A 25320-nucleotide genomic window follows, 5' to 3' on the forward strand; every position below is an offset into this window, starting at 1 on the left:
TGATTCAGTTGAGAGGAACTGCCAGACTGAGATGACTCCTGCTAATGTGGTTGTGGAAGCAAAAGCGCAAGCGTATGCTTATTGTGGTAGGCTCCATGCTTCCATGACCCTGTTTAGGATTAATGAGGTTTGGAATATGGCATGGTATGGGATTAGTGTGGAGAGAGAGCGGGAGAGAGAGAGCATCAGATGGCCTTGATGCTGTTCTGACAAACTGATGCCTGAGAAGGGAAAGGCGTGACCTTGCCCAGACTGTATGAAGCGTGGATAGAGAGGTGTTCACGTCATCTGAGGAAACTGTACAGCAGTGGAAGGAACACTTTGAGTTACTCCTCAACATAGTGAACATGCCCTCTTGTTACTAGGCAGCATTGGACACAACCGATAAGTGACGGGCATATAACTTGCTGAATTCACAATGATGGTCTGAAAACTCCATAGTTCTAGTGCTTCTGGGGTGGATTAGGGCTAACTTGAGATGTTGACAGTGCTAACAGTTGTTGGGATAGCGTGGGTAATGCTTCTATTCAGCGTTGAATTTAAAATTAAATGATTGAAATGCTCACAAAGTAAAATTTCTGGTCCTGTAATGTCTCTCCTGATGGCCAAAGTCTGTGTGATGCTGACTAAGTGCTTGAGTGCTGAATTGCAGTTTGCAGGGCAAGTCGCTTACTCGTTATTTTTTAATGTAGTGTTTCAGTAGATTTCTTATACTATTGCCTCCCAAGGCATTCAGTTAAGATGCTATTTTTTCTCCATGGATATTTTATTAAAGGTCTCTTCTAGTTGGAATTCTTCAACTACTTTTTCAGCACCAAGCTCTGATTTAATGCAGTTTGTTTTTTGTTTGCGCATTGTCTGAAATATATCTTGTGTATCTGCCTATTCATCCTCACTCTAGACCATTGAACAGTAATCTTTAGGTTTTAGGGATTTGAAGGGAATTTGAAATTGCCAGAAAAGGTCTAAAAGGACACTGAGAAGACTATGAAGACACTCTACTAATAGTAATAGGTGAAGGACTCAAACTCCTGTCTCTGAAGCTGCTTTGTGGTGGTGCCAAACACAAGCCCAAGCCCAAGCCCATCAGGCTGATGTCGTTAAAGGTTTTAAGTGAATTGCTAAAAACAGCTTTGTGTGTTCTTATAAAAGGCTAGGTGGCGGCTGGTCAGTGCACTCCAACCAGACTGAACGACAGAGGAAGAACGAGGAGCTGACTGATGAAGAGAAGGAGATCATTAACAATGTGATAGCAAGAGCAGAAAAGATGGAGGTCATGGAGCAGGAGCGCATTGGGTGAGTGTATTAGCATCCTCTATGTGACTATTAAGCTACATAGAAATATTGCGTCCTGAGCTACAGAAAAATACCACAATGAGCTCCAATTCTGTTAAGATCAAGATCGGATTAGTTTTTTTTATGATATATAGAACTTAAGAGTGTTTTTTCTCAAATAAAGAGAGATTCACTTTTTTTACTTAATAATTTAATGGATTACCGATTTTACTATATGTATTAAGATAAGGATAGACAAACAGAGATACAGTTCAACTGCTCTGAGTGACCCTAAACCAATGTAAGTCAATTTCAGTCTCTTTCATACCTTGTGTAATTGTACTTTGAGTATGTGCCTTCTCACTCCATCTTCACTACTGCAAATTTAAGGAGAGATTTTTGAAGCTGAATAGAAATGTGATCATTTCATTTGGTAGCACCTCACTATTAAACTTGCATTATATATTGAAGCAAAAACATAGAGAATATGGCATAGGAAGTAGCATAAGCTTTTATCATTAATACTGAAAATGTATTAATAAGAAAACACCAGATGGTACATACATAAAGGCTCTGCAGCAATGCGCTGTATCAGTGCGTGCTCCTAACCCCTCTCTCTGTCTCTCTCAAGTATAAGTAAAGTAACATTTAACATTTTATAGAGAGCTTAGAGGAGTTGGGGTTTGGCATTCATACAGCAGAGAACTGTCATCAGGCAACCAAGCTAAACAGTGTGCCACAGCAGAATGCCAAGGTTTATCAGCTTGGATTGTTCAGTGATTTATTTCTTTACCCTGATGGAGTGACTTTAAAAGCCACTCTTGCCTTATAAACAGAGATTATTCTACATATTACGATATTCTCATATCCCTCTTTGACATCAGGAGGAAAAATAAAAACCCACAAAGGGATTAAATGATGTCACCTACAGTAGCTACAAAATGATATGCCATTCTTCTTAATATATGTAAATTGCTTCAATCTGAGGGCGGCACGGTGGCGCAGTGGGTAGCGCTGCTGCCTCGCAGTTAGGAGACCTGGGTTCACTTGCATGGAGTCTGCATGTTCTCCCCGTCTCTGCGTGGGTTTCCTCCCACAATCCAAAGACATGGTGGATTGATGATTCTAAATTGGCCTTAGTGTGTGCTTGGTGTGTGTCCTGCGGTGGGTTGGCAGCCTGCCCGGGATTGGTTTCTGCCCTGTGTTGGCTGGGATTGGCTCCAGCAGACCCCTGTGACCCTGTGTTCAGATTCAATGGGTTGGAAAATGGATGGATGGGCTTCGATCTGCAAAGCATCTGGGTTGATTTATTTCCAAGGTCTGCTATGGGATTAAGGTGGACTGCAGTAATTTAAGGCTGCTGAGACATCAGAGAGACCCAAAGTTTAAAGTTTACAATAAAAAATGGGTATTTTTTTTTAGAATTTGTAAGGGGAGCATCTGACCGTAAGACTCCATCAGTCTCCATCTTTCTTTACTTGAGGAATTTTTCTCAACCTCTTGGAATCAGTGCAATAACCACTTTTAGGATTTGATTTTCTTTTTTGTTCGAACCTAATTTGCAGTTGCAATTTCTTACACTTCAAGTATTTGTAATTAGTCCAGCCTGGCACTGAGTGCCCAGTAACAGTTCAAACAGATTTACAGTGTGTATTTGTTTATTTATGTCTTTTTTTTAGGCGACTGGTGGATCGTTTAGATACTATGCGCAAGAGTGCTCTTGGAGATGGTGTATCACGTTGTGTGTTATGTGGAGAACAAGTTGGCATGCTTGGCGTGGCTTCAGTGGTATGTGAAGACTGCAAAAAGGTATTAAGACTCTTTAATTTGCTCAGTCAGATAAGAGGTGTAATGGAGAAGATCTTGGTTTATTTATGTGAGATAGCTGCACCCTCCAAATTCTTTGGTTTTTTCCTGTGGGAATTTTGCACCACTTCGTTCCATGACATTTGTAGTTGTCTTTTTTTCGTCATTCTCTTCACCTTCATCACAATACGCATCTTTACCCATTTGTTTCTTACTGTTTGCACGTTTGTCAGTTTATATCTCCAAATCACCTACCGTTTTGTCTCTACCATGGTTCTTTCAACTTTGTTTTATCTAGTGTGACAGATAGGGGGCGCTGTCGTCCCCTTGAACCCTCAGACTAGACGCCAGACACCAGATATAATTTTTATTTGAGCTAAACAGTGCACAAAGCGCCCTCCTCTCCACAATACTCATATAATAAATCACAATTCTCAATAATAAACAATCCTCCACTCCCAGACGCGTTGCCACCCTGCCACCCTGCTCAGCTCAACGTCTGGGATCTCCCACAGTCCTTTTCTATTCCCTGACCCAGAAGTGTTTCTGATCCTTCAGTCCATGTGACTTCCTATCACTTCGGGGTCAGATCAAAAGTCCTGTTCTTTTCTTCAACCCGGGAAGCACGCCATTTCCTCTGTTCATGTGACTAGGACGCACTTCCGGGTTGTAGGCGAAAGCCTTGTTGCTTCTCCCTGCTAGCGGCCCCTGTGGTATCCAGCAGGGTTGTGGATGAAAACTCCAGTGTCCATAATTCCCTGCTGGCTTTTGGGCCACCTCTATGCTGCAGGAAGGGCTCCACCTGGTGGCCTGGGGGCATTGGCCAGGATGACTGGCCGGCCGTAGACCACACTAGTTGTCTATAAGCTCTTTGCATTTACGTTCTTATTTTCATCTCTGTCCTTTGTGCTTTTGCTTCACCTCTTCACAGAATAAAAAAATCTATTCACTAGTGCCCTTGCACTCATTTTTAATTGTCTAGTTTATATATGTGATCCACTAAATTATAACATATTGGGAATATTAAAATTATTTAAATTGAGAAAGCATGTTTGAGCACAGGAAGGAGGATGTTTCGATTTCACACAGACCATGAACGTAACACTCTTGAGTGGAAAGGCTGGGATGTGAAGCTTTGTACCACCATGTCTTTTGAAACACTATATGTTTGTTCATCTCGATGTCTGTCAAGTGCCTCACTTCACCTATTAAGGCAGGAGAAGTGACCTGGGCTACTTGCAGATCACCCCTTATTGCTCCTACTTTACTAATGTGTGCAACCTCTAGCACAGGGGTCCGCAATCCCAGTCCTGGAGGGCCGCAGTGACTACAGGTTTTGTTCTAACCTTGTTCCTTAATTAGAAAGCAATTCTTGACAATTTAATTTCATGGCTTGTTAGGCTTTAATTCTGTTAGGTCATTCTCATATCCTAGATTTTCTTCCCTTTTCTAAGGATATCATCCAAATGATCTGAAGGCTAAAATGGAGGAGTAATTCTCAGTCCTCCACTTTTTTTCTCTTCACTTTCCTTCCAAGTATTAAATGCAGTAGTACATGATAAATACACATAGGTGTAGATGGTAACAAGCTAAATGGAGAAATGTTGCTCTGTTTTGTCATTTGCATGTTGTTGCTAATTAGGAGCCATTAAAAACCAAGAATTCAGCTGTTTAAGACTAAAATAAGCAATAAGGGTTCAAAATCTTAACGAGCAAGACCACCAAAAGTGAAGCAGAACTGTTACTCAAACAATAAGTGCTTCTTATTAAGCAATTGGGTTGGAGCAAAAACCTGCAACCACTATGGCCCTCCAGGACCGTGTTTGAGGACCCCTACTCTAGCAGAACCATCAACCGAGTGCTTTTATTACACATACTGCGTTACTGTAGACTTGCATCTTCTGTGCCCTCTGCATTCACTTTTTGAATTTACTCCTATATTAGGAGTTTAACATTCGAATTCACATTAAAAATAGCTGTTGAGTTAAGCCACATGCCTAAATATCAATATTGAATGTTGTTCAATCTGGCTAGCAGTGAGTCTGTGCCTTTTTTTTTTTACAACATTTGGGCTATTTGCTTAACATTTATTTTCAAAATGTATTATAGAACTCCTCATTTTTTCAGTGTATTGTTCTTTTAAATTGTGAAATTAAGCCTGTAACACACAAGTTCCCCGACACAGTCCTTGCCATTGATTCCATTTTTGCGTTTAATTACGTTATTCTACCAACCATGGAAAGAATGCTTTGGAATATTGAACCCTGTAATATTTTTAATGTCTATATAAAAACAGGAGTGCTCATTAATTCTTCATCTGTGTCCTGCAGTCTAACATTTGTTGTGTCACTTTACCTGACAAGCCCTTCATTACAGAAATATCATGATTTGTATTTTAGTTTTGTGTTTGAAAAGCTTTTTGGGTGGTATTCCCTATATGTACACTCCAGATAAAATGCTGTTAATTTCCATATTATTCCAGTTTAAAGGGAGTTAGGGGTCAGAAAGTGGAACAAACATTTTTAGCTTTCTTAAGACCTTCTGAAGGAGAACGGCTGGATTTGACTTGTATTGGAAAAGCTACCCATATCAAGTCCTTAATTCTTGCAATGATGTGCAGGTTGTCAGCATCTGTGATCTTAAACTGCCTGCCAGCTGGTAGCCTGCCACACACAACATATTTTATTCACAGTCACTGGCACATGACAAGCTAACAGCAAAGCTCAAGCTGTGCAGCAAGATTGCAGTGCTTGTCATTTAAGCTTTCAATGTGTTTCTCTTCAGCAGCTTACATTTCCTTAAAGCAAAAAGCATTTTTTTTTTTTGTCATCGTCATTTTTGTTCTGATTTTCTGAATGAGGGCAGCGGTAGCAGGTCTCAGAGTTGATCAGGCCTCTCGATCTCCAACAACATCTTCAAACCCTTCTTGAGTAAGAGACAGGATTGCTGAGAGATGCCTCCAGTGTGTCCTGGGTCTTCTCCCAGTGGGGCCATACTTTGTACTCCTCTATGGGAGGTCGAAAGGAGCATCCTATTAAACGCCTAGACCACCTCAACTGGCTCCTCTCAATCTAGAGACTCCAATCAAGAGTATTCCAAGGCCATGCCATATCGTCATGCTTCTCATCCTGTAAATGGGATTAATAAGTTTAGTAATCCTCATTTCTTCCACTTATATTTGCAGCCCTTGTTCTTTCAGTCGCTAACCAAAGCTGTTAACGGTCAGTAAGAATGGTGATGTACACCAAATGGTAAATCGACAGCTTTGTTAGTGGACATAGCTCCTTTTTCTGTCACCATGGTACAATGGCGTTTGATGTGGTTTCTGAAAAGAATATGCACTCATTTTACATGCACATTTAAATCACACAACATCCCTCCAAGTTTTAATATCTGTATATTGTAATTGTGTACTGTGTTAAGGGATATTGAAAAGTCTAAAGATCCAGTATACACGGGATGATATACTGACTGGTTGGTTTCTTAGGCCTTAAAAGAACAAGATATGTTCCTAGTTTCATTTATGTTAGCCATAAGGGAGAATTAAACGGGACTTTATTGCAATAACAAGTCTTTCTCTGCAGTTGGGGAACAGAGTGTTGTTTAAAGGTATGGAGGGGTTTGATTTTTGCGCAGCAAACAAATTATAATGGATTGATTATCACTAGTGTTTAGAGATACAGTGGAACCTCAGTTTGCGAGCATAATTCGTTCTAGAAACGCACTCGTATATCAAAGTGAATTTTCCCCATAAAAAATAATGGAAACTCAGATGGTTCGTTCTACAACCCAAAACTATTCATATAAAAATGATTAATACAAAATATAAAGTAAAAATACATAAAACAAATTAACCTGCACTTTACCTTTAAAAAGAATCATGGCTGGTGTGGGTGAGTTTCTAAACTCTTGTGGGATTCCACCCAACGGAACGACACGTGGAAGAGTGTCCCAAAGCAAGCGCAGTCTCCCAGCACTGTAGCAAGTTTGCCATATAAGAGTATCCAAAAAGATCGCAGACATGCCGTAAGCGCCTGCCGTCAATGGGTGATACAAGGAACATTATAAAGATCCCTCTACAATAAATAACTGCGCTGTTGCTGTTTCAAGCTGAATAAAGCTGGTGTTGTTAAAGTCCTGAGACTCAGCTATGTGTTTTGGGGCGCAAGACGGAGACTCGCACTTCACAGCACACACACACAGTCACAATGCCGTAGTAAACAGTATACGCTCGTACGGCTGTTGACTATATGAGTGAGGCACGCAGACTCAGACTGAGAATACGAGATGATTGCCCTCAAGAGAAGAGAAAGATAGAGACGTGCGTGAGAGAGAGAGAGAGAGACACACACACACACGAGCAAGAGAGAGAAGAACAATCTGCTCAGTTGTGATCACATGACGCTCAGCAGACAAAGTGTATCCATACTACTCGTATTGCAAGACATCACTCGTTTATCAAGTCAAAATTTATTAAAAAATTTAGCTTGTCTTGCAAAGCACTCATAAACCAAGTTACTCGCAAACCAAGGTTCCACTGTAGTACTGTTTGGTTTTGAATGCCAGAGATCTTCAAAACTGAAATGGATGAAGTAAAATATGATATGAACATTTCAAGAATTTTAACATGCACCATTAATTAAGCACTACTTCATTTTTCTGGGATCTGTGTGTCTTTAGCATGTTTGTCAGAACTGCGGAGTTGAGTCGAACAGCAGACCCCGCTCTGTGTGGTTATGCAAAATCTGCAGTGAACAAAGGGAGGTGGGTATATTTTTGCCTTACTTATTTAAAAGAAAATCCAGTGGAAGGTTCACAACTATATTTTAGGCTAAACGATTATACAGCTGTAATATGCATTTTGGTGTGAAAAAGTATCATTACTGTTCGTTTACTCAAAAGAACTCTCTGTATACCAGCTACTGGACTAAAAACGTTGTTTACTGTTTTTCAAAGATGATAGCAACAGTCTGTCCATTTTCTGTAGCCTGTCAGTCTGCCTTAAGCCACTGTCATATTATATTTTTAATTTACCCTTTTTAATGGTTTATTTGCTCATTACAAAAATTGAACGGTGCTCAAGCAACTTGCAATTTTTATGTTCGTCAGGTTTGGAAGCGCTCTGGAGCATGGTTCTTCAAAGGTTTTCCTAAACAATTCCTTCCATCACCAATGCCAATCACCAAGCAAAAAGAAAGTACTGGACAAAAAGACTCTCCTGTTGCGGAGTCTTCTGGCCAAGAACAAAGAGCTGGCAGTTATTCTCGCACCCAGAATCAGGGTAAAGGATCTTTGCACAGTTTCCTGCTTTATTTTCCATCCTGTGAAAAGCCGCAGCTAATCAGCAGTTAGACCCTGAGTTTGTTTTTTTGATGTCATGGTACATGTGAGATTTACTTCAGTGTTATCGTCTCATTTTAGGATATTCCTACCCTATGCCCTGTAGGAAAGTACCTGCCATTAGTACAGACTAGATGAAGACCTGGGCAAAAGCCAGGCTTTTAGTTTGCTACCCGTTTGAAAGCCACTCAGGCAGTACGGTGGTGCAGATGTTAGCGTAATCGGCTTATAGGTCTGATTGCATTTCGGGTCTGTTTTTAGACTTGCTTGGAGGTTGTATGTTCACCAGTGTCATTGTTTTCAAGCTGCAAATTGTGAAGGCTTTAATTGTGGTGTGCTCTGTAAGTAGTGCTATAGAAAACAGATTTATTTTCTTCTGCCTTATATTAGTTCTTTGCAGCCCATTAACTCACTGTCAGTCTAACCGTATGTTTGCCTTTTTATACATTTAAAATCTGGCTCTTTTTTTATCCATCTTTAACAGTATGGAAAAAGGTGTACCATTAAAGGAAAAGTGTAGATCTTTTTGACATCTGGGCTTTTTAGAACACTTGGCAGTATTTGTGCCAGTACTGTAAACTGTGCTTTTTATCTGTTATTTGTTTGGTTTAATGAGCTGCTTCTACATCTTCAAAAAAAAAAAAAAAGGATGAACTTTCTCTTACGTTTTTGTAATAGATACACAGTTTGGTCAATATCTACGCTATGTCCATATTTATATGGAATTATTTTGGCAGTGATAAACAACTAGTCATTGTTGTATAGTAAATGAGATGGCTCTTAAATTATTTTTATTTCACAATTATATTTTAAAGTTATCTATAGTACTAGGGTGTGTGACAAATAGGGGGCGCTATCGCTCCCTTGAACCCCTGTCCAAGACTAAAGACAGCAGGTAAAAGTCCAATAATCGACTTTATTCAAATGCCACAGTGCACAAAGCACCCTCTCCTCCACTATACTCATACAATCACTAATCAATACACAATAAACCAATCCTCCGACTCCCAGACGCGTTGCCACCCTTCCACCCAGCTCAGCTCGATGTCTGGGAGCTCCCACAGTCCTTTTATATTCCCTGACCCGGAAGTATTCCTAATCCCCAGTCCATATGATCTTGTATTACTTCCGGGTCAGGCGCCAGTCCTTTTCCTTCACCCCGGAAGCACGTCGCCTTTCCGTGTTATAGGGCACAAAGAAGTCTTCGGTCCTCCCTGCAGCTCCCTCATGCGGCCCCTGTGGTATCCAGCAGGGCGGATGTTAAAAACTTCAAAGTCCATGACTCCCTGCTGGCCTTCGGGGCACCTCCATACTGCAGGGAGGGCTTCATCTGGCGGCCTGGGGGTATTGGCCGGGATGACAAACCGGCCAGATACCACAGGTGTTGTACCGTGTTAGCCATTATGAACGTAGAGAAAAGCCAAGCAAAATGACCCCTTTTATTGGCTAACTAAAAAGATTACAATATGCAGGCTTTCCAGGCAATTCGGGCCCCTTCTACAGGCAGGATGTTACATATAATAAATGAAAATGGCTCATGTTATACATCTGCTTGCGTGGTATTGCAGCTAAGTGTTGGAAGATATGACCATAGTTCTCTTGGGTCATCTGTTTGCATGTCAACACCTTTTCTGTCTTCAACTGAATATTTTCATTCTGATCTTCATTTTTGGATAGGGTAGATAGTACTGTTTTCTGTAAAACTTGTTTTCCTTTAAAACACATTTTTAAATGTACAGGTATTTTCAAATGAAAGATTTCAGATTAAATCACATCTTTTTATTCTCCAAATTCTTACTAAAGAATCTTGTTGTGTTTTTATAGCAATATATCAGGCGAGAGAAATATTGTATAGCTTTTTAGCTTTTCTCTTTTGAAGTTGAGGAGTTTGATTGGCTGAAAGCTCTACAGTCACGTTATACTGGCTACAGCATAAAAAGTGTAAGGCCCCTCGTTCTTACCGTCATTTCACCTGTCTGTGCTTCATCTTAAGAAACAGAGGCGCCTGCTTACTAGCTTCTAAGCACAAGAATGTTAATAATGCTTTCTTCTGTAACAAAGACAAGTGGATATGACTTGTTTGACACTCTGCTTTGCAACACAGGGCCTGCAGAATTGCCATCCCAACAATCAGAACTAGAATGTCAAGGTAAGTATTTTAACATACTTAACTACAGTCAATTAGTTTAGCAAATAAGACTATTTGTTCCTTAAGCTTGACTGTTTAGTAATTATGTAAGATGCCATAATAAATAAATGTTTCTTTCCCGGTTTGATTTGGTAATTTATTCTAGCTTCTCACCCCCCCTTTATGAAAAGTATTGCTTTCTTATTCTTGTCTTGTCATCTTTTTCTTTTCCTTAGTCTCCACCACTTACCTTAATTAAGTACATGTATTTTATACATTCGCTCACTCAGCGGCCACTTTTATAGGTCCACTTGTTCAACTGCTCGATAACGCAAATATCAAATCAGCCAGTCACACGTCAGTAACTCAGTGCTTTTCGGCTTGTAGACATTGTGCAGGATGACCTGCTGTAGTTCAAGCCGAGCATCAGAATGGAAAAGAGGAAAGGTGACTGAAGTGACTTTGAACATGGCATAGTTGTTGGTGACAGCCAGACTGGTCTGAGTATTTCAGAAACTGCTGATCTGCTGGGAATTTCACGCACAACCATTTCTTGGGTTTACAGAGAATAGTCCAGTAAGTGGCAGTTGGGTGACAATGCCTTGTTGAGGTCAGAGGAGAATGGCCAGACTGGTTTGAGCTGATAGAAAGGCAACAGTAACTCAAATAAGCCACCAAGATACACAGAAGAGGCGTCTCTGAACACACAACATGTCAAACCTTGAAGCAGATGGGGGGCTACAGCAGCAGGAGACCACACCGGGTCACACTCCCGTCAGCTAAGAACAGGCAATGGAGGCTACAGTTTACACGGCCTCACCAAAATTGGAAAACAGAAGACTTCAAAAAATGTTTCTTGGTCTGATGAGTCTTCATTTCTGCTGCAACATTCAAGTGGTAGGGTCAGAATTTTTTGTCAACAACGTGAAAGTATGGATCCATCCTGCCTTGTATCACCTGTTTAGGCTGGTGATGGTGGTGTAATGGTGTGGAGGATATTTTCTTGGTATACTTTGGGTCCCTTAGTACCAATTGAGCATCTTTTAATTGCCACAGCCTACCAGAGTATTGTTGCTGACCATATCCTTCCCATTATGACGGCAGAGTGGCCATCTTCTGATGGCTCCTTCCAGCAGGATAACGTGCCATGGCACAGAGCTCCAATCATCTCAAACTGGTTTCTTGAACATGACAATGAATTCACTGTAGTCAAATGGCCTCCACAGTCACCATAACGCAGTCTAGCAGAGCACTTTTGGGATGTGGTGGAAGAAGAGATTTGCCTCATGGATGTGCAGCTGACAAATCTGCAGCAACTGCGTGATGCTGTCATGTCAATATGGAGCCAAATTCCTGAGCAATATTTCCAGCACCTTGTTGAATCTTAGCCATGAAGAGTTAGTTCTGAAGGCAAATGGGGGATCCAACCCAGTACTAGCAATGTGTACCTAATAAAGTGGCTGGTGTGTGTATTTATATGCATATATTCTGTTTGTATTTTGTTAACTGGAACTGCACAAACTCCTCCAGGTGCAGCCTCACTAGTTAGTTTGTAGATTTATAATATGTAATAGTCAGGTGTGTAGTTATTACTCAGAACTTTTGAAACATTTAAATGGTTTAAAAGATTTCTATTATTCTTACTTAAAGAGAACGGTAATACATTCTTGCTGAATTCTTGGATTAAATAACTGCATGCAGTGTATAATTTCTAGATGAATTTGCATTGGTTAAACACCACAGTATGCTTTTAAAGCAAGTTGTATAATTGTTCATCAGTCACAGTGCATTATAATATTATCAACCCAAATGAAGGTTCATTTCCACCTCTGATGGGTGACAGGGTACTGGTTTACAATCGTGCAGGTTTACTTTGGCTCTGAACACATTAAATCATTTGTAGGCATTGTGGTAGAGCGGTTAAGAGTGGACTTTTCACCATGAAGTAGCCAGTTTGCTTCTGCCTTATTTTGTGGCTGCTAACCTGCCTGTGCCCCTGCCATAAAAAATATTTTTAAATCCTTGTTATAAATAATGGCCCTTTAAATCTTCTTGGAAGGTGTGTTGGCCAGATAAACTGAAATGTAAATGTATAATAAATTAAGAATGTACCTAGTTGCTGTAGTTGCTCACAGTTCACATTCACTAAACTATCAGTCGCCAGCTCTTTCATTTTCTGATGGGGTTTTTGTTCTATGACTGATATCTTCATGTTTTAGGGTATGTATTTGTTTTAGTTACCAGTTTATCTTCTCACAAGACTTTTGGACTTGTCAATTCTATTCTACTACGGTTTTATCTTGGTAATGTTTTTGGTCATTTATCTTGTATTTTTCTTGCCCCTTTAATTGTTACATTTTTGATGTAATGTTGGCAGAGACTTTATCTGTCATGGATTCTGGTTACTTTGGAGCCAAGTTTATTTGTGGTTCTGTGCCTGTACTATTGTGACTGATGTTCTCTGGATAAACATCTTTACTGGAATAATCTGATTTTGAAAATGGATGGAAAGTTATTTTATAACTAGTATAATGTCTAGTTAAACAACTCAAACTGAATTACTACATATAATCAATCCAATTGGTACATAGTTCTGTTTTTTTTCTTAACTTGACTAGGTGAACCAGAGGAGAGAAGACCCATGGGCAGACGAGCAGGTGATGAGCATTTAATAGTTGTTTTTTAAAATGTATTCCCACTGGTTCATTGTGTTTCTAGCTGGCTGTATGTTTCCCGACTTTTTCTAAACTGTTATTGAGGACAAGTCTCTTCCCTGTGTCTGACTTCACGTAAGATCTAGGCTTGGGAATGTCCTGTCTCTTAACTAGCCACTCCATAGCAATAGCAAATCATATGTGATGAACTGGTTTTAAAAGCTTTCTGTCTAGGATGTATTCGAGGGATTCCTTTAAAGGTTGTACGTACGGAAGCCTCCATTTCTGGTAAATCAGAAACGGACGCACTGGAGGCCAAGTAGCATTATATTTCGATGTTTTCTTTGGACAATGTAAGAAAAAGAAACCAAATGTGGAAAAACCTACAGAAATGGTTTTTGCTTTGTGTTGGGAAGTTAATAAAAAAAAAAATGTAGCTTGATAAAACCATGCTTTAATGCTGTATTAAAATTATTACTAAAGTAAGCACTTGTGTAATTTAGAGGACAGCATTTTATTTAGAAACATTTACATATGGTTATACCAAAGAAAAATACTAATGAAGATCTTGTATAATCAGGGCAGGATTGAAATATTTTGCCAAATATTTGATCTTTTAAAAAAGATACCATAATATAAAACAAAACATCTGCATTTCCATGTATTTTCAGAAATGTACTTTCTCTGGGGCAATGCTGGCAGAATTGTGCTTTACTTTTATATAGTAAAAAGCTTGAGACTAAAAAGGCAAGTAGAAACAGGAGGTGCTGTTTGTGATGAACGTGTTTACATAAAAGATACTAATTTTATAGTTGCTTTTCCTCCATTTAATTGGTAGAGATGGTTACCACCTACTGTGCTAGTAGCTGACACAAGCTGAACAGGGATTAGGAAACACATTTCTATCTCAAAAGGGAGCGTCGTGACAATAAAGCAAGCCATTATGGCCCACTAGTACCAACTCGGCACAGAAATTGATTAGGGTCAGAAGTGAACTGGCAAAGCTCGAGGTCTGAAAAACAGAGCAGAGTATTTAATACTTTGGTTCATTGAAAAAGTAAGAAATGAAGTAAAAACCTAATGAGCCTGGGTGGCATGGTGGCGCAGTGTTAGCGCTGCTGCCTCGCAGTAAGGAGACCCGTCTGAGCTCACTTCCCGGGTCCTCCCTGCGTGGAGTTTGCATGTTCTCCCTGCGTCTGTGTGGGTTTCCTACCACAGTCTACAGACATGCAGGTCAGGTGCATTGGCCATCCTAAATTGTCCCATGTGTGTGGACTTGTGTGTGCCCTGCGGTGGGCTGGCACCCTGCCCGGGTTTGTTTCCTGCCTTGTGTTGGCTGGGATTGGCTCCAGCAGACCCCCGTGACCCTGTAGTTAGGATATAGCGGGTTGGTTAATGGATGGATGGATAAAACCCTAACCCTACCCTAATGAGCCTTATTATTGACAAATATCTATAGCTGACCTTGATAAAGTACGTAAACCATAATATAGTTGTTATATTTTGTAGCTTATATTGTATGCCAAAATGTATTAAGTAAGCCCTTTGAGATATATCACTACTCTCTCTTGCCTGATGAAAATTTTAATTAATGTAGTTTAGTGTGATAAACAGGTATTCTATTCTAAGCAAGTAAATGGTGAGCTTCAGATCTTTTTGTTAAGTGAAGCGAAGATAGCCTAAGAAACATGAAAATAAAATCAAAATGGTCATCGTACAGTGAATTGTACACAATCAAGTTTTATATATTCTTTAATTAAGGATAAGGAAATTGGAAGTGATAAAGATGTTTGCTAAGTTAATATGAAATAGAGAAACGTTCTTAAAGACAGGAGTAAATCCTGTTTAAAAATGTAAAAAGACACAAAACAGATTTTATAGGTTTGTTCAGACCTGGATGATAATAAAGCCCTAGAGGATTGTGAAATTGTAACTCGAAGACAGTAGGGAAGGGCAGAATCTCTAATTGTGCTACATTTTACTAAGATGGGTTCAATTGTTGTAAAGATGGGGACATCATTATCGGATGATGTTGCGTTAGGAACAAGAACTGCAGCATGACATGAGCTTCAGGCCTGCAGCAGTTAACTTCCACTGTTAGAGCGCCATCGTTAGATTCTAGGCCAACGGTTAAGGAATTGTGGCATGAACCTTAAGGTCAACATTTCACACCTCTATCCCTGTGAAATGAAATGACATAACCTGTGTGTCCCCTCAAGGCCCAGCTGTAGACTAATAATCAAGATGCTCATTGTATTAAATGAAAGTTGGCCTCAAGATAGGAATTTTGTTTTGCTGTCATTTAGTACATAGAGGATATCGACAAATCTGAATATGCTATGTGATTAAAGCAAAGGGCCGTTTGATCCAGTCTTCATTTCTTTTGGTATAAGCCTATAATTTCATTTTGAAATGGGTTCGATTTTTCAGTTGTACTGTATATAAATCTGAGTTATTAACTGTACAGTACATTTTATTTCTTATACATTTTTCCATCAGTAGGTCGGATGCTTTTAGATTTCTGATGCAACAAATGCATAGTGGTCATACAAAGTAACAATGCATTGGTTACAGTCTTGCCACCTACATGACAACATGGATTGAAACACATCATGCCCTCAACGTAGCCTCCCTGATTGCTTTCTGAAGTTGGCGTATTTTATGCATTCAGAGAAGGGCCATAGCGAGGTGTGGAATTTATGTTGTGCTCCCTGAAGTATGTAGAGGTTGGTGAGAGGCGTTGGAAATAAAATGGGAGTCAGATCTTTCCTGATTTCAGGATACAATGGAAAGGTAGCACAATAAAGTCAACATGAGTTTTGAGTTCCAGTGTGCTTTGAATTGCCAGTGATCAGTGTGAATACCCACCTTATTCCCCTGATTGTAGTGAAATCTCGTGATGCCAGCCTCCACAGTGCTGAGCCAGGTGGATACAGTTCGGAAGAAGATGGTACTGCTGGCGCCTATCGAGCTGCCAGAAAGGGGCTGAGACCCCAGCGTTCTGAGCCCGGTAAGAAACCTTGATGTGCAGCTGTTTTCACATCTTAGTGTACCTCAACATGTAGTGTTTCATTGATGGACACCAGACATGATTTCATTAAGATGTTTGATGGTACTATTCCAGCAAGCATCTTTCATTTTAAAAGAACATTTAAATTTATCATTGTTGAGTGAATATTTTGACCAGCTTGTAAATGTGGTTCTGGTACAGTGTAACAAGTAGATGTCTGTTTTTTTCCCCTAAGTGTTTCTATCAGTTATTCCACTAGCCTTTGTTCCTAGTCGTGGTATTTAAACATTGTGGTGTGTGTGTGTTTGAGTAAGTCTCTGTAAAGTCAAAATCTATCCATCTTACGTGTGTTGGTTTTCTCCCGCTCTCGATAAGCCTCCACTGGTTTTCATTTGATAGGAAATAATTACACACCAGCATGTAATTGTGTTTTAAAAACATGAATTATATAAAAATTGAGGGTGAAGAATGTAGTTATCAAAGTAAAAACAAATTAATAACCTGACAATGATGAAAGGTGAATCAAGACAGGAGCAAGCAGTTATGATTTTTTTTTTCACCAGTTTTCTGAGTATTCTTTTTCGTATGCACTCTTATGATCTGCATGAATGTTATTTTTTGTTACAGGGCCTCTTCTTTTACATATGTTTCTGAAAATGTTAAATTGATTTTTAGTATGGGAAGCTTCTTTATAAATATATAAAAAAATAAATAAAAGCATCATTAACACCACTGTTTGAAAGTAGTACATATTATGTGCACTTACAGTATTGGTGTTCTGTTGTAGTCCACCTCCATAAAACCCCCAAAGTGAAATCAGTTCCTCCTTTGACAACCCAAGTGGGCCAAGTGTAGCTTATGTTTTTTGTTTGGAATTCTAAGTTCAATTCTTCTCATTTTAATGCTTTTTATGTTTGGAACTAACAGTGGCACAGCGGGTAGCACTTTTGCCTTGCAGCTCCAATGCCCTTGGTTTCACTCAGGAGCCAGGTAATGTTTCTGTGTGCCCTTGTCTGTTGATTCAAATTCTTTCCCACAATTCAGACCGTGTACTTGTAATGTTCAGTGGGGCTGACTGTGGATGTCCGCAATTTGCAGCTTTCTTTGTAACAGTAAACTATTGGCAATTCATTTGTGGAGAAATGAGCATGAAGTACAGAACTTTTTCTCTTACTGAAAGAAACTTTTACGTTTATAAGACAGTCAAGGAACCTACTATGATGGGCACTGTTTATTGTATAAAATCTATCAAATTATTTATTGCATTGGTGATGTGATGTTCAATTGAAAAGCCAAATAGATAAGCACCAATAGACCCCAACTGTTAATTATTAAGGAATGGCAAAATAAGACGCGATGAAGGTGAAGTAGTTCAAGAGAGATCAAAGGTGTTCTTAAGATAATGGGCAGCATGTTTTTTATATTATTATTATTATTATGTGGATCTTTATCAGAAAACTTGCTTGGTTAGCTGTACAACTCTCAAGTTATAAATATGGTTATTTCCTTGCCAAGGCTTTATTGTATTTACAGTTTTAATACTTGTGCATTGCTTTTAAACCAAATTAGTTGACTATCATTTAAAAACTGAATGGGTCTTGTAGATGGAGGAGTTTCTTGTAGACTGTAAGGTGCTACTCCATTATGTGGAGTAATTAATTGCATTGTTTAGATCCAGTGCTCATATTTAAACTGAAATGCATCTTTTTGTTCTGAATGGAAACCTGAATTCTTTGAGAAAATCCATACTAAATAACGAAGGAAGCGCCGCATAAATTTGGTAATCATAAAAAAAAGACCAAAAAAACTAAGGGCTGTCAGATTAGCCAGAGATTAGAGTTAGAATATCTATCTTCTATCTATATCTATATCTATATCTATATCTATATATATATATATATATATATATATATATATATAAATATATCTATAACTATATATATATAAAAAATTCTTTTCGCGTTTGAAACAGAAGCTACACATGACCACAGAACATATTATAATACAGGAACTAATCACTTCGTTTGTGGATGCCATTTTTATATCGTCTTTACGAATTGTTATTATTTGTGTGAAAGTTATTTTACTGATACTGAAAAGAAGTTAACACAAACACGCCGATCTATCCCATAGAGTGCGCCCCCCGTCGCCCAACCTCTCTGGACTCCAGCGCTGAGCCGTCTGCCGCCAGGCGCGTTCTGACAGAGAAGTTTTATTTATTCGTCCACGTCACTGTCGTGAAAACTGCAATTGGTAGTACTTGATAGTAGAAGAGATGAGGAAAACAGCTTGGTGTCTTTCTACTTTTTAACTGTGCCAAGCTGTAAACAATATGAAGACGACACCGCCTTCAGTGGCGAGGGGTCGTGAGAACAAAGTGGACGCTGGGAGGCGCAGAATGTCGGGCTGCTCCGTCGCGTCGAGAGCTTTGCAGTTTTGGGCAGTGTCCTCTCTTCTCGCATTGTTTGACACCTCAAGTGCCCCTTCGGCTCCTGGGAGAGTGGAAATCTTTGCGAATGAGTGTAATCGGCGCCATCGAAGCAAGACTCTCTTTGTAAATTGCGCTGCACGACTACTTACTGTCCCTTAAGGTGAGTTCAGGTCACTAAAACCCCACAACGTTCAAGGTTGCTTTTGTGATGAATTCTTTTAAGAAAATGGAGGGTTTAGATCTAAGAAGATGTACCGACCTCTTCATGTAATGTATTGGACTTGGGAATTGTTTGGACCTTCTGCCCATTAAGCACGGAACGGCAGCGTCCACATTTCTCAGAATAATTTTTCTCTTAAATCACAGGCACGTAGTACAATGTTGTCAGACATAAATTTGGAGGACCGCATAGAAAATGTCATTTCTATACCACTGCGGTCATGTAGCGCCTTTCACAAGGGATCTGCCACTGAGACATGATCCAAATACATTTAAGCTGCTGTCAGTGCTTGTTTTATCTTGGTAGATTAATATACAGTATATTGCTCTACTTTCCCCTATTGTATTATTAATATGTAGCCTTAGAATACCTAATCTCACAGACTTACCACTGTATATAACTTCTCCCCACCTTCCCTTCTATATCTATAACCTCAGGCAATTAGATGTAGTAAAAAAAACAAGCAGGAGTTAAGTTACACATAAAATAATTTATTACTGATAATATTCATAAATAATAACAAAATGCAAAGTACATTTGAATATTGGCAACCATACAACCTGATAAAATGGTGGTGTGTAGCTCAGGTGGCACACAGACATGCAGTTACTTAAAATGTCTCTAGTTAAGGCATTGTTGGTGCTCAGCTTTCAGTCACATGTCTGTTCAATATGGCTGCTGAGCTGTGCTCTTCATTGTGTTGTCTTCTTCATCATCACAGGTTAGCAAGAGAGATGCTTCTTCATCATATGTTGGTTAGAGAGAGAGAATGTGGTTGAGCAAATACATTTATAGGTTTCATGTCCAAGCCCTACAGCCAATAAGCTAACCTGGCTTTATGTGGGGAATGAGAGAAAGACTTTAGCAAAGAAACACTCGCCAAACTGGTTTAAGACACATCCCCCAAAGAAAAGTCGTAAACGGGATGAAAACACAAATGCCTCTCACCAAAGTAGCAATAAATTATATTGCTTTGCCTAAATTATAAATAAAGACATACAAAACATTTATCAAGTTATATGCAAAATCTCACATCACAACAGTGCTACTTACCTGTTGTGTGCATATTTAAAATGTACTTTACCCTAAAGCACTCCAGTACTGCTCAATGTATCTTTACTTCTTACATGTTAATGTTTTACTGTTTAATAATTTATATACTACATTTTATTTTTTTTTCCCTTGCACTCAGTGAGCGAAGCCAATGGGTAATCGGCTAGTACACAATAAAAATGTGTTTATTTTGAAACAATAAGCACTGTTCTTTTCTTTCTTACACACATTATTTTTACACTAATATTAGTATGTTTATGTTCATGACTTATGCACTGTTGATTAAAAAAAAAAAGCTATGTCAAAATCAAATGTGATATTTGAAAATGCATCTCTTTACCAAAATGGGATTCTTAGTGTGCACAGAGTGACGTAATGAAGAGAAAGTGGAGCCACAAATACTGAGTACTGCTTGTAATGCACACAATAAAAATCTCGTGTGAATGCTCAAATATGTTAAATGCAGTCGGTAACATTGTGCTTCCCAGGTTCTTTTTGCTCATAAAGCTAAGGAGACCTACTCGTCACTGCCCTTCTCCTCCTTATATAAACTGAGGCACTATGAGTCCGTCTGGTTCTCACAGATGAAAAAATTGCATTAAATTTTGCATTACAGCAGTCTTTGAGTACTTACTGCAAATCACATATTTAGCAACTGCTTTTGTTCACTGTAACTTTGAAATTTCTATTAAAATGATTTTGACCGTTATCCTGTAACTACAGTACTATATTAAGAGAGAGTCCAGAGCCAAATGTGAAGAAATCACAACACGTGAAGGTGATAAATAGAGTGTGTGGTACCTGGCTTGATACTTTGCAGCTTGGCGTGCCAGCTGGGTGCTTAGAGCTTCAGCATGTGGTTAAGGAATAAGATTCGGAATTAAACTAAACTTCACTTTTTTTTTTTTCCTTTTTACAATTACAGCTAAAATGTAATACAGGTGAATTGGATGGTTTTGTTTTACACATCACGATTTAGGTGTTGTGTCCAGTTAGTTTCCAGCTAATGCCTACATTACATGTGAAGCTGTATGCAGGCTGAGGAATAAAAAGTAAATCAGAATTTAGTTATTTTATATTGTTATTAAATTGGAAAGCAAATCAGCTTTTGCTTCTTGCAATGGATGCTTGAACGTCTGTGCATTAAACAATATTAAATTGGTGATCTCCAGTTAGAGAATGAACTGTAACAGAATCAGGAGCAGAACAATACCTTTAGGACAGTGAAAGGCAACCTTTTTCGAGTTGCGGAGCACTAAGTCCAAACATTTTCTTTTGCGGCGCAGATAAGGGACTGCCCATAAATAAAGTCGTGACGAGAATAAACTATGTATAAATTTTTCTAGATAAAGTTTAATTAAAAATACCGTAAATAAAAAGTTAGTGATAATCGTGTAGAATTAAATTACAAGGAAGTATCGAATGCTTGCGTCACAACAAAATGTTTTTCACCACAAAGAACTGGAAAAGGTCACTGAGTTTACAAAGTTTACTGTGTTGATCAGCGGTGTTAATTTTTCCATAGTAATACTCAGACGATTAAGTGGTGAGAGCTGCAGCAACAGCGATACTCTCTCGTCGGCAAGAGCCGAAATGTACTCAGCGTTCGTATTTTCTCGTTCTATATTTGCTCCGCCTTCTTCTATCCGTACAGTCAGCGAGATCTTCTAACAACGAGACTGTTTAAGTCTCACGAGATGTGTTTTTGACTGGCGTTCATATTATGATGAATGGTGAACAGCGAAAATTTTAACTTGCATTCAAAATAAATACATTCGTTTTTTCAACAATCTGATTAACCGTTATCTGTTTTTCCAACATAAAATATATATTTTTTAAACATTATCTTTTTAATCAACCAAAGGTTCAAAAACACTACCAATTTTAAATATTTTACAAAAGTTTTCGCGGCACCCCTAGAAAATTTCACAGAGCACCAGTTTGCCGCAGCCCACCGGTTGCCCGACAATGCTTTAGGATTTTGGAGAAGCATTTAAAAATCTGTTTTTTAGGCTACGGTAGGCTGAAAAGCAGCATGGGTCTGGGCTTGGGGACATCTTTTCTAACTTGTGTTGTGAATGAGTGAATTTAAGAACCAGACGTCTGTCAGATTCATTAATGGAAAGACTGGCTTTGGAAGTGATCTGTAAAATAGCATGGCATTGCATATCATGTGTGGAACAACAAAATGGTGAGAAAGGGAGTGCTGACCCAGTGGTTTGCGTATGAATCCCGACGCTCCACTGTGCTGAACAAACAGCGCTGTCCTTGTGATGAGATGTAAAACCGAGGTCCACACCCTTTTTGGTTATAAAGGATCTCTGAACATTTTTCCAAAAGACTAGTGTGTTTCCTGAGGTTTCTTTCCAAACTGGCCACCTTGGCCTGGTCATTCTGGTCCCGTCTCTTATTGGCTAACTGTCTTTAATCCCTTCACCACCTAAGAGCTAATGTGTGGTGAGCGGCTTGGTGCAAAATAAGTTGATGCCACACATTGGAGTTGGTTAAAGTGGTTCCCTACTGTGTCTATGAAGCGCTTTGAGTAGGTTAGAAAAGTGCTATATAAATGTCATTTATTATTTGCATAATTTCAGTTCTGTCACACTTCAGACATTGCCCCTGAAAACTCTAAATGATTTTAAAACCTCACTGTTTTAAATCTCATTATAAGAATAATGCATCCACTGCAACACACATTTGTAACTCTGACCCTAATAAAATGGCGTATCAGCTGTCACATAAGCAATGGCCATAAAAACACCCCAAACATTGAATGTTATCAAACAGTAGCAGTGCAAAAAACGCAACTGAGTCTAAGACCAGCTTTTTAAAATGCCAAAGCAGAAGACTTGGCACCTGAGCAGGAGCATGGCATGGCATTTGTGTCTTTATGTATATGAAGCTGTTTCCCCATCTGCCACCTGCATACTCTTACCATAAAGAGATGGCAGCTGCATCAGTCCTCGCAGTGTTGCTTTTGCCTCTGTAAGACACAGTGCCAACAAGTCAAACTGGGAGCAGCAGAGCCAGCGTAATAACTGGCAGCTCCCATTATCAATGCTGTCATGGCATCTGTAAAGATCTTCTGCCTTAGTTTGGAAGTTTTGTGTGATTTCACTCAACCATTTCCCTCCACAACAATACCTTCCAAAAGACTAATGTAAATTGGACATTTTTGTAAGTATGAAATACAATATGTTGTTTGACTAACAAAAAATGCAAAATCGGAGTCGGGTGCCATGGTTTGAATTTTAGAGATTTAATAAATAAAATGAGCGTGTATGTATGTATTTTAATCACTCTAGCTGTGGATACACTGTAATATAAAAATAGCAGCCTGTAAATTCTTAGAAATAGGATTATTTTTTCTAATGTTTTGTGGTTGTAATTTTATGATAATGACAGATTATCTGCATGATGATTTTTAACAAAATGGACCCACATATTAATTACGGTCCTGGTTGATTGTGAAACCATCTACTCTATGCACAGACACGAGCGTGTTCTCACCGTTGTCCACTGGTGGTTAGAAATGGACCGGCAGCCTTATTCAGATGTCACATAAATGATATCTCGACAGTTTTATGAATGAAAGCATGTTAGACACTTCTTATGGATGAGGGCACCTGTTGTTGTTGGTACAGAAACATACTGTGAGGTACACACAGAAAAATAACTTAATAATGCATTACTTTATAAGGAACAATGTCTGTGTTGGAGTTTGTCCACAAGAATTTATTTTTTTTTTTAAATGGGTCTTCCGCCTACAGAAGGCCAGGAAGTCCCATCTTGGATGGCAGTTGTGGACACCAAGGTGGCGCTGCAGCTCCCCAAACCCAACACAGACAGACTAATTAATTCTGGGTTAAACTCTTCTTATAACCAGCGTTTCCCACTACTAGCACAATAAACACAAAGTACAATTATTCCTTTATTCTCTCTCTGTCGCTTGGTCTCTGCATCCTCCGCTCCTCCCAACAAACTTTGCCCACCTTCCACCCAACTCTGGCTCGTCTCAGTGAGGCAGGCAACTTCATTTATGTTGGCCAACAGACATGTGCAGACTACAGAATCCTTAACAGTAACCCGGTTTAGGGTTTACATGGCTGTGTAACCAAATTATTCACGGCTTAATCTACTTCTTTTATTCGGGTTTCTCAGAGGCCAATAACCCAATTTCTCTTATCGGAAAAAGGCCTAACATGGCTTTATAGAAGTCTGGTTAAGAACCGGGTTGTTGAAGTGCAGGTAGGTATACCTATACACTCATAGTGTGCAAGGATAAAGTTTAAAACGTTAAAGGTTATTTCCATGCTGAAAAGGAAAGTTAAAAATGCAACATTTTGACTGTGTAGCCTTCATCAGGTGTGCAACTGAAAAAGGAAGAGCAGGTAGCTTAATATAGGAGGGGGACGAGGAAACTAAACCGGGGAGGTGACAGTAGGTGAGGAAAAGCTGCCATTATAGAAGATGAAGTGAGAGTTGAAAAGTTTAAGACCTGGGGCCTCATGTATAAACGGTGCGTACGCACAGAAATGTTGTGTACGAACGTTTCCACGTTGAAATTGCGATGTATAAAACCTAAACTTGGCTTAAAGCCACGCACATTTCCACGGTACCTCATACCCTGTCATACGCTAGTTCTCCGCTCTTCTGCTCTTCCGCCCACATGGTTTGTAAGCACTTCCGGTTGTGGTGCCACAGGGCTCCTCAGTCCTTGCAGCAGCCCCTGGCGGCACCCAACAGGGCTGAGGTAAAGAACTCCAAGTCCCATGATGCCCTGAGGGAATGTGGGTCACCACTGCAACCCAGGGGAGCTGCCCTCTAGCGTTTTGGTGGAGGCAGTGCCCTAAAGAAGCTGCCTTCTGTTTCTTGGGTGTCCCTGTTGGGTTGGGCTGCCGGCCATCCTTTATACGGCCTAGAAGTAATCTTTATTACTTGAAATATTCAGTTGGTCCACATTAAATTAGTTCTTGTAAAATTTTAGGATCAATATTACAAAATATCTTGAGTTAAAAAGCACAGTAGTCGGTTTTTATATTTGCCTCGTCTTTTGCCTAGTGCTAAATGTCAAAGTCTGTAAACATGCACTTGAAGTTGGTTTAATAATATGTGCCATATTTGATATTTACAGAATTCAAATCTGCATTTTGAGACCTTAAAGAGGGACTAATTCAAAAATACTCACTAAAACAGCACTAGCTTTATTGAACATTGTTAACTTGACATTTTCGGCTTTGTTTGCAGGCACAGAGATTGGCAGAGGAAGTTATCCACCAACGAACCGAAAAGCCCAGGATGTCCGTGCCACTCCCAGCAGTAACGAGTATCCTGCCGCAGAATCTGAAGCACGGGAGGCATGTTTTGACAGTGCGGACAGGGAGGCTAACCGGAATCCTGTAG

General features: G+C 39.4%; 1 protein-coding gene across 3 annotated transcripts in view; it reads left to right on the forward strand.

Moving 5' to 3' along the window:
* Positions 1-25320, forward strand: part of LOC120540989 (rabphilin-3A-like) — a 169171-nt gene that overhangs the window by 109581 nt on the left and 34270 nt on the right. For 2 of the 3 annotated variants that reach the window (XM_039772206.1, XM_039772207.1), the window contains exons 5-12: positions 1153-1296; positions 2955-3084; positions 7762-7845; positions 8191-8362; positions 10526-10570; positions 13168-13206; positions 16091-16213; positions 25165-25320. In XM_039772206.1, the coding sequence (XP_039628140.1) occupies positions 1153-1296; positions 2955-3084; positions 7762-7845; positions 8191-8362; positions 10526-10570; positions 13168-13206; positions 16091-16213; positions 25165-25320 (893 nt within the window). The remainder of the gene's footprint in view (positions 1-1152; positions 1297-2954; positions 3085-7761; positions 7846-8190; positions 8363-10525; positions 10571-13167; positions 13207-16090; positions 16214-25164) is intronic. The other variant, XM_039772208.1, reaches the window with a different exon arrangement.

The sequence above is a fragment of the Polypterus senegalus genome, chromosome 12, assembly GCF_016835505.1.
Source record: "Polypterus senegalus isolate Bchr_013 chromosome 12, ASM1683550v1, whole genome shotgun sequence".
Lineage (NCBI taxonomy): Eukaryota > Metazoa > Chordata > Cladistia > Polypteriformes > Polypteridae > Polypterus > Polypterus senegalus.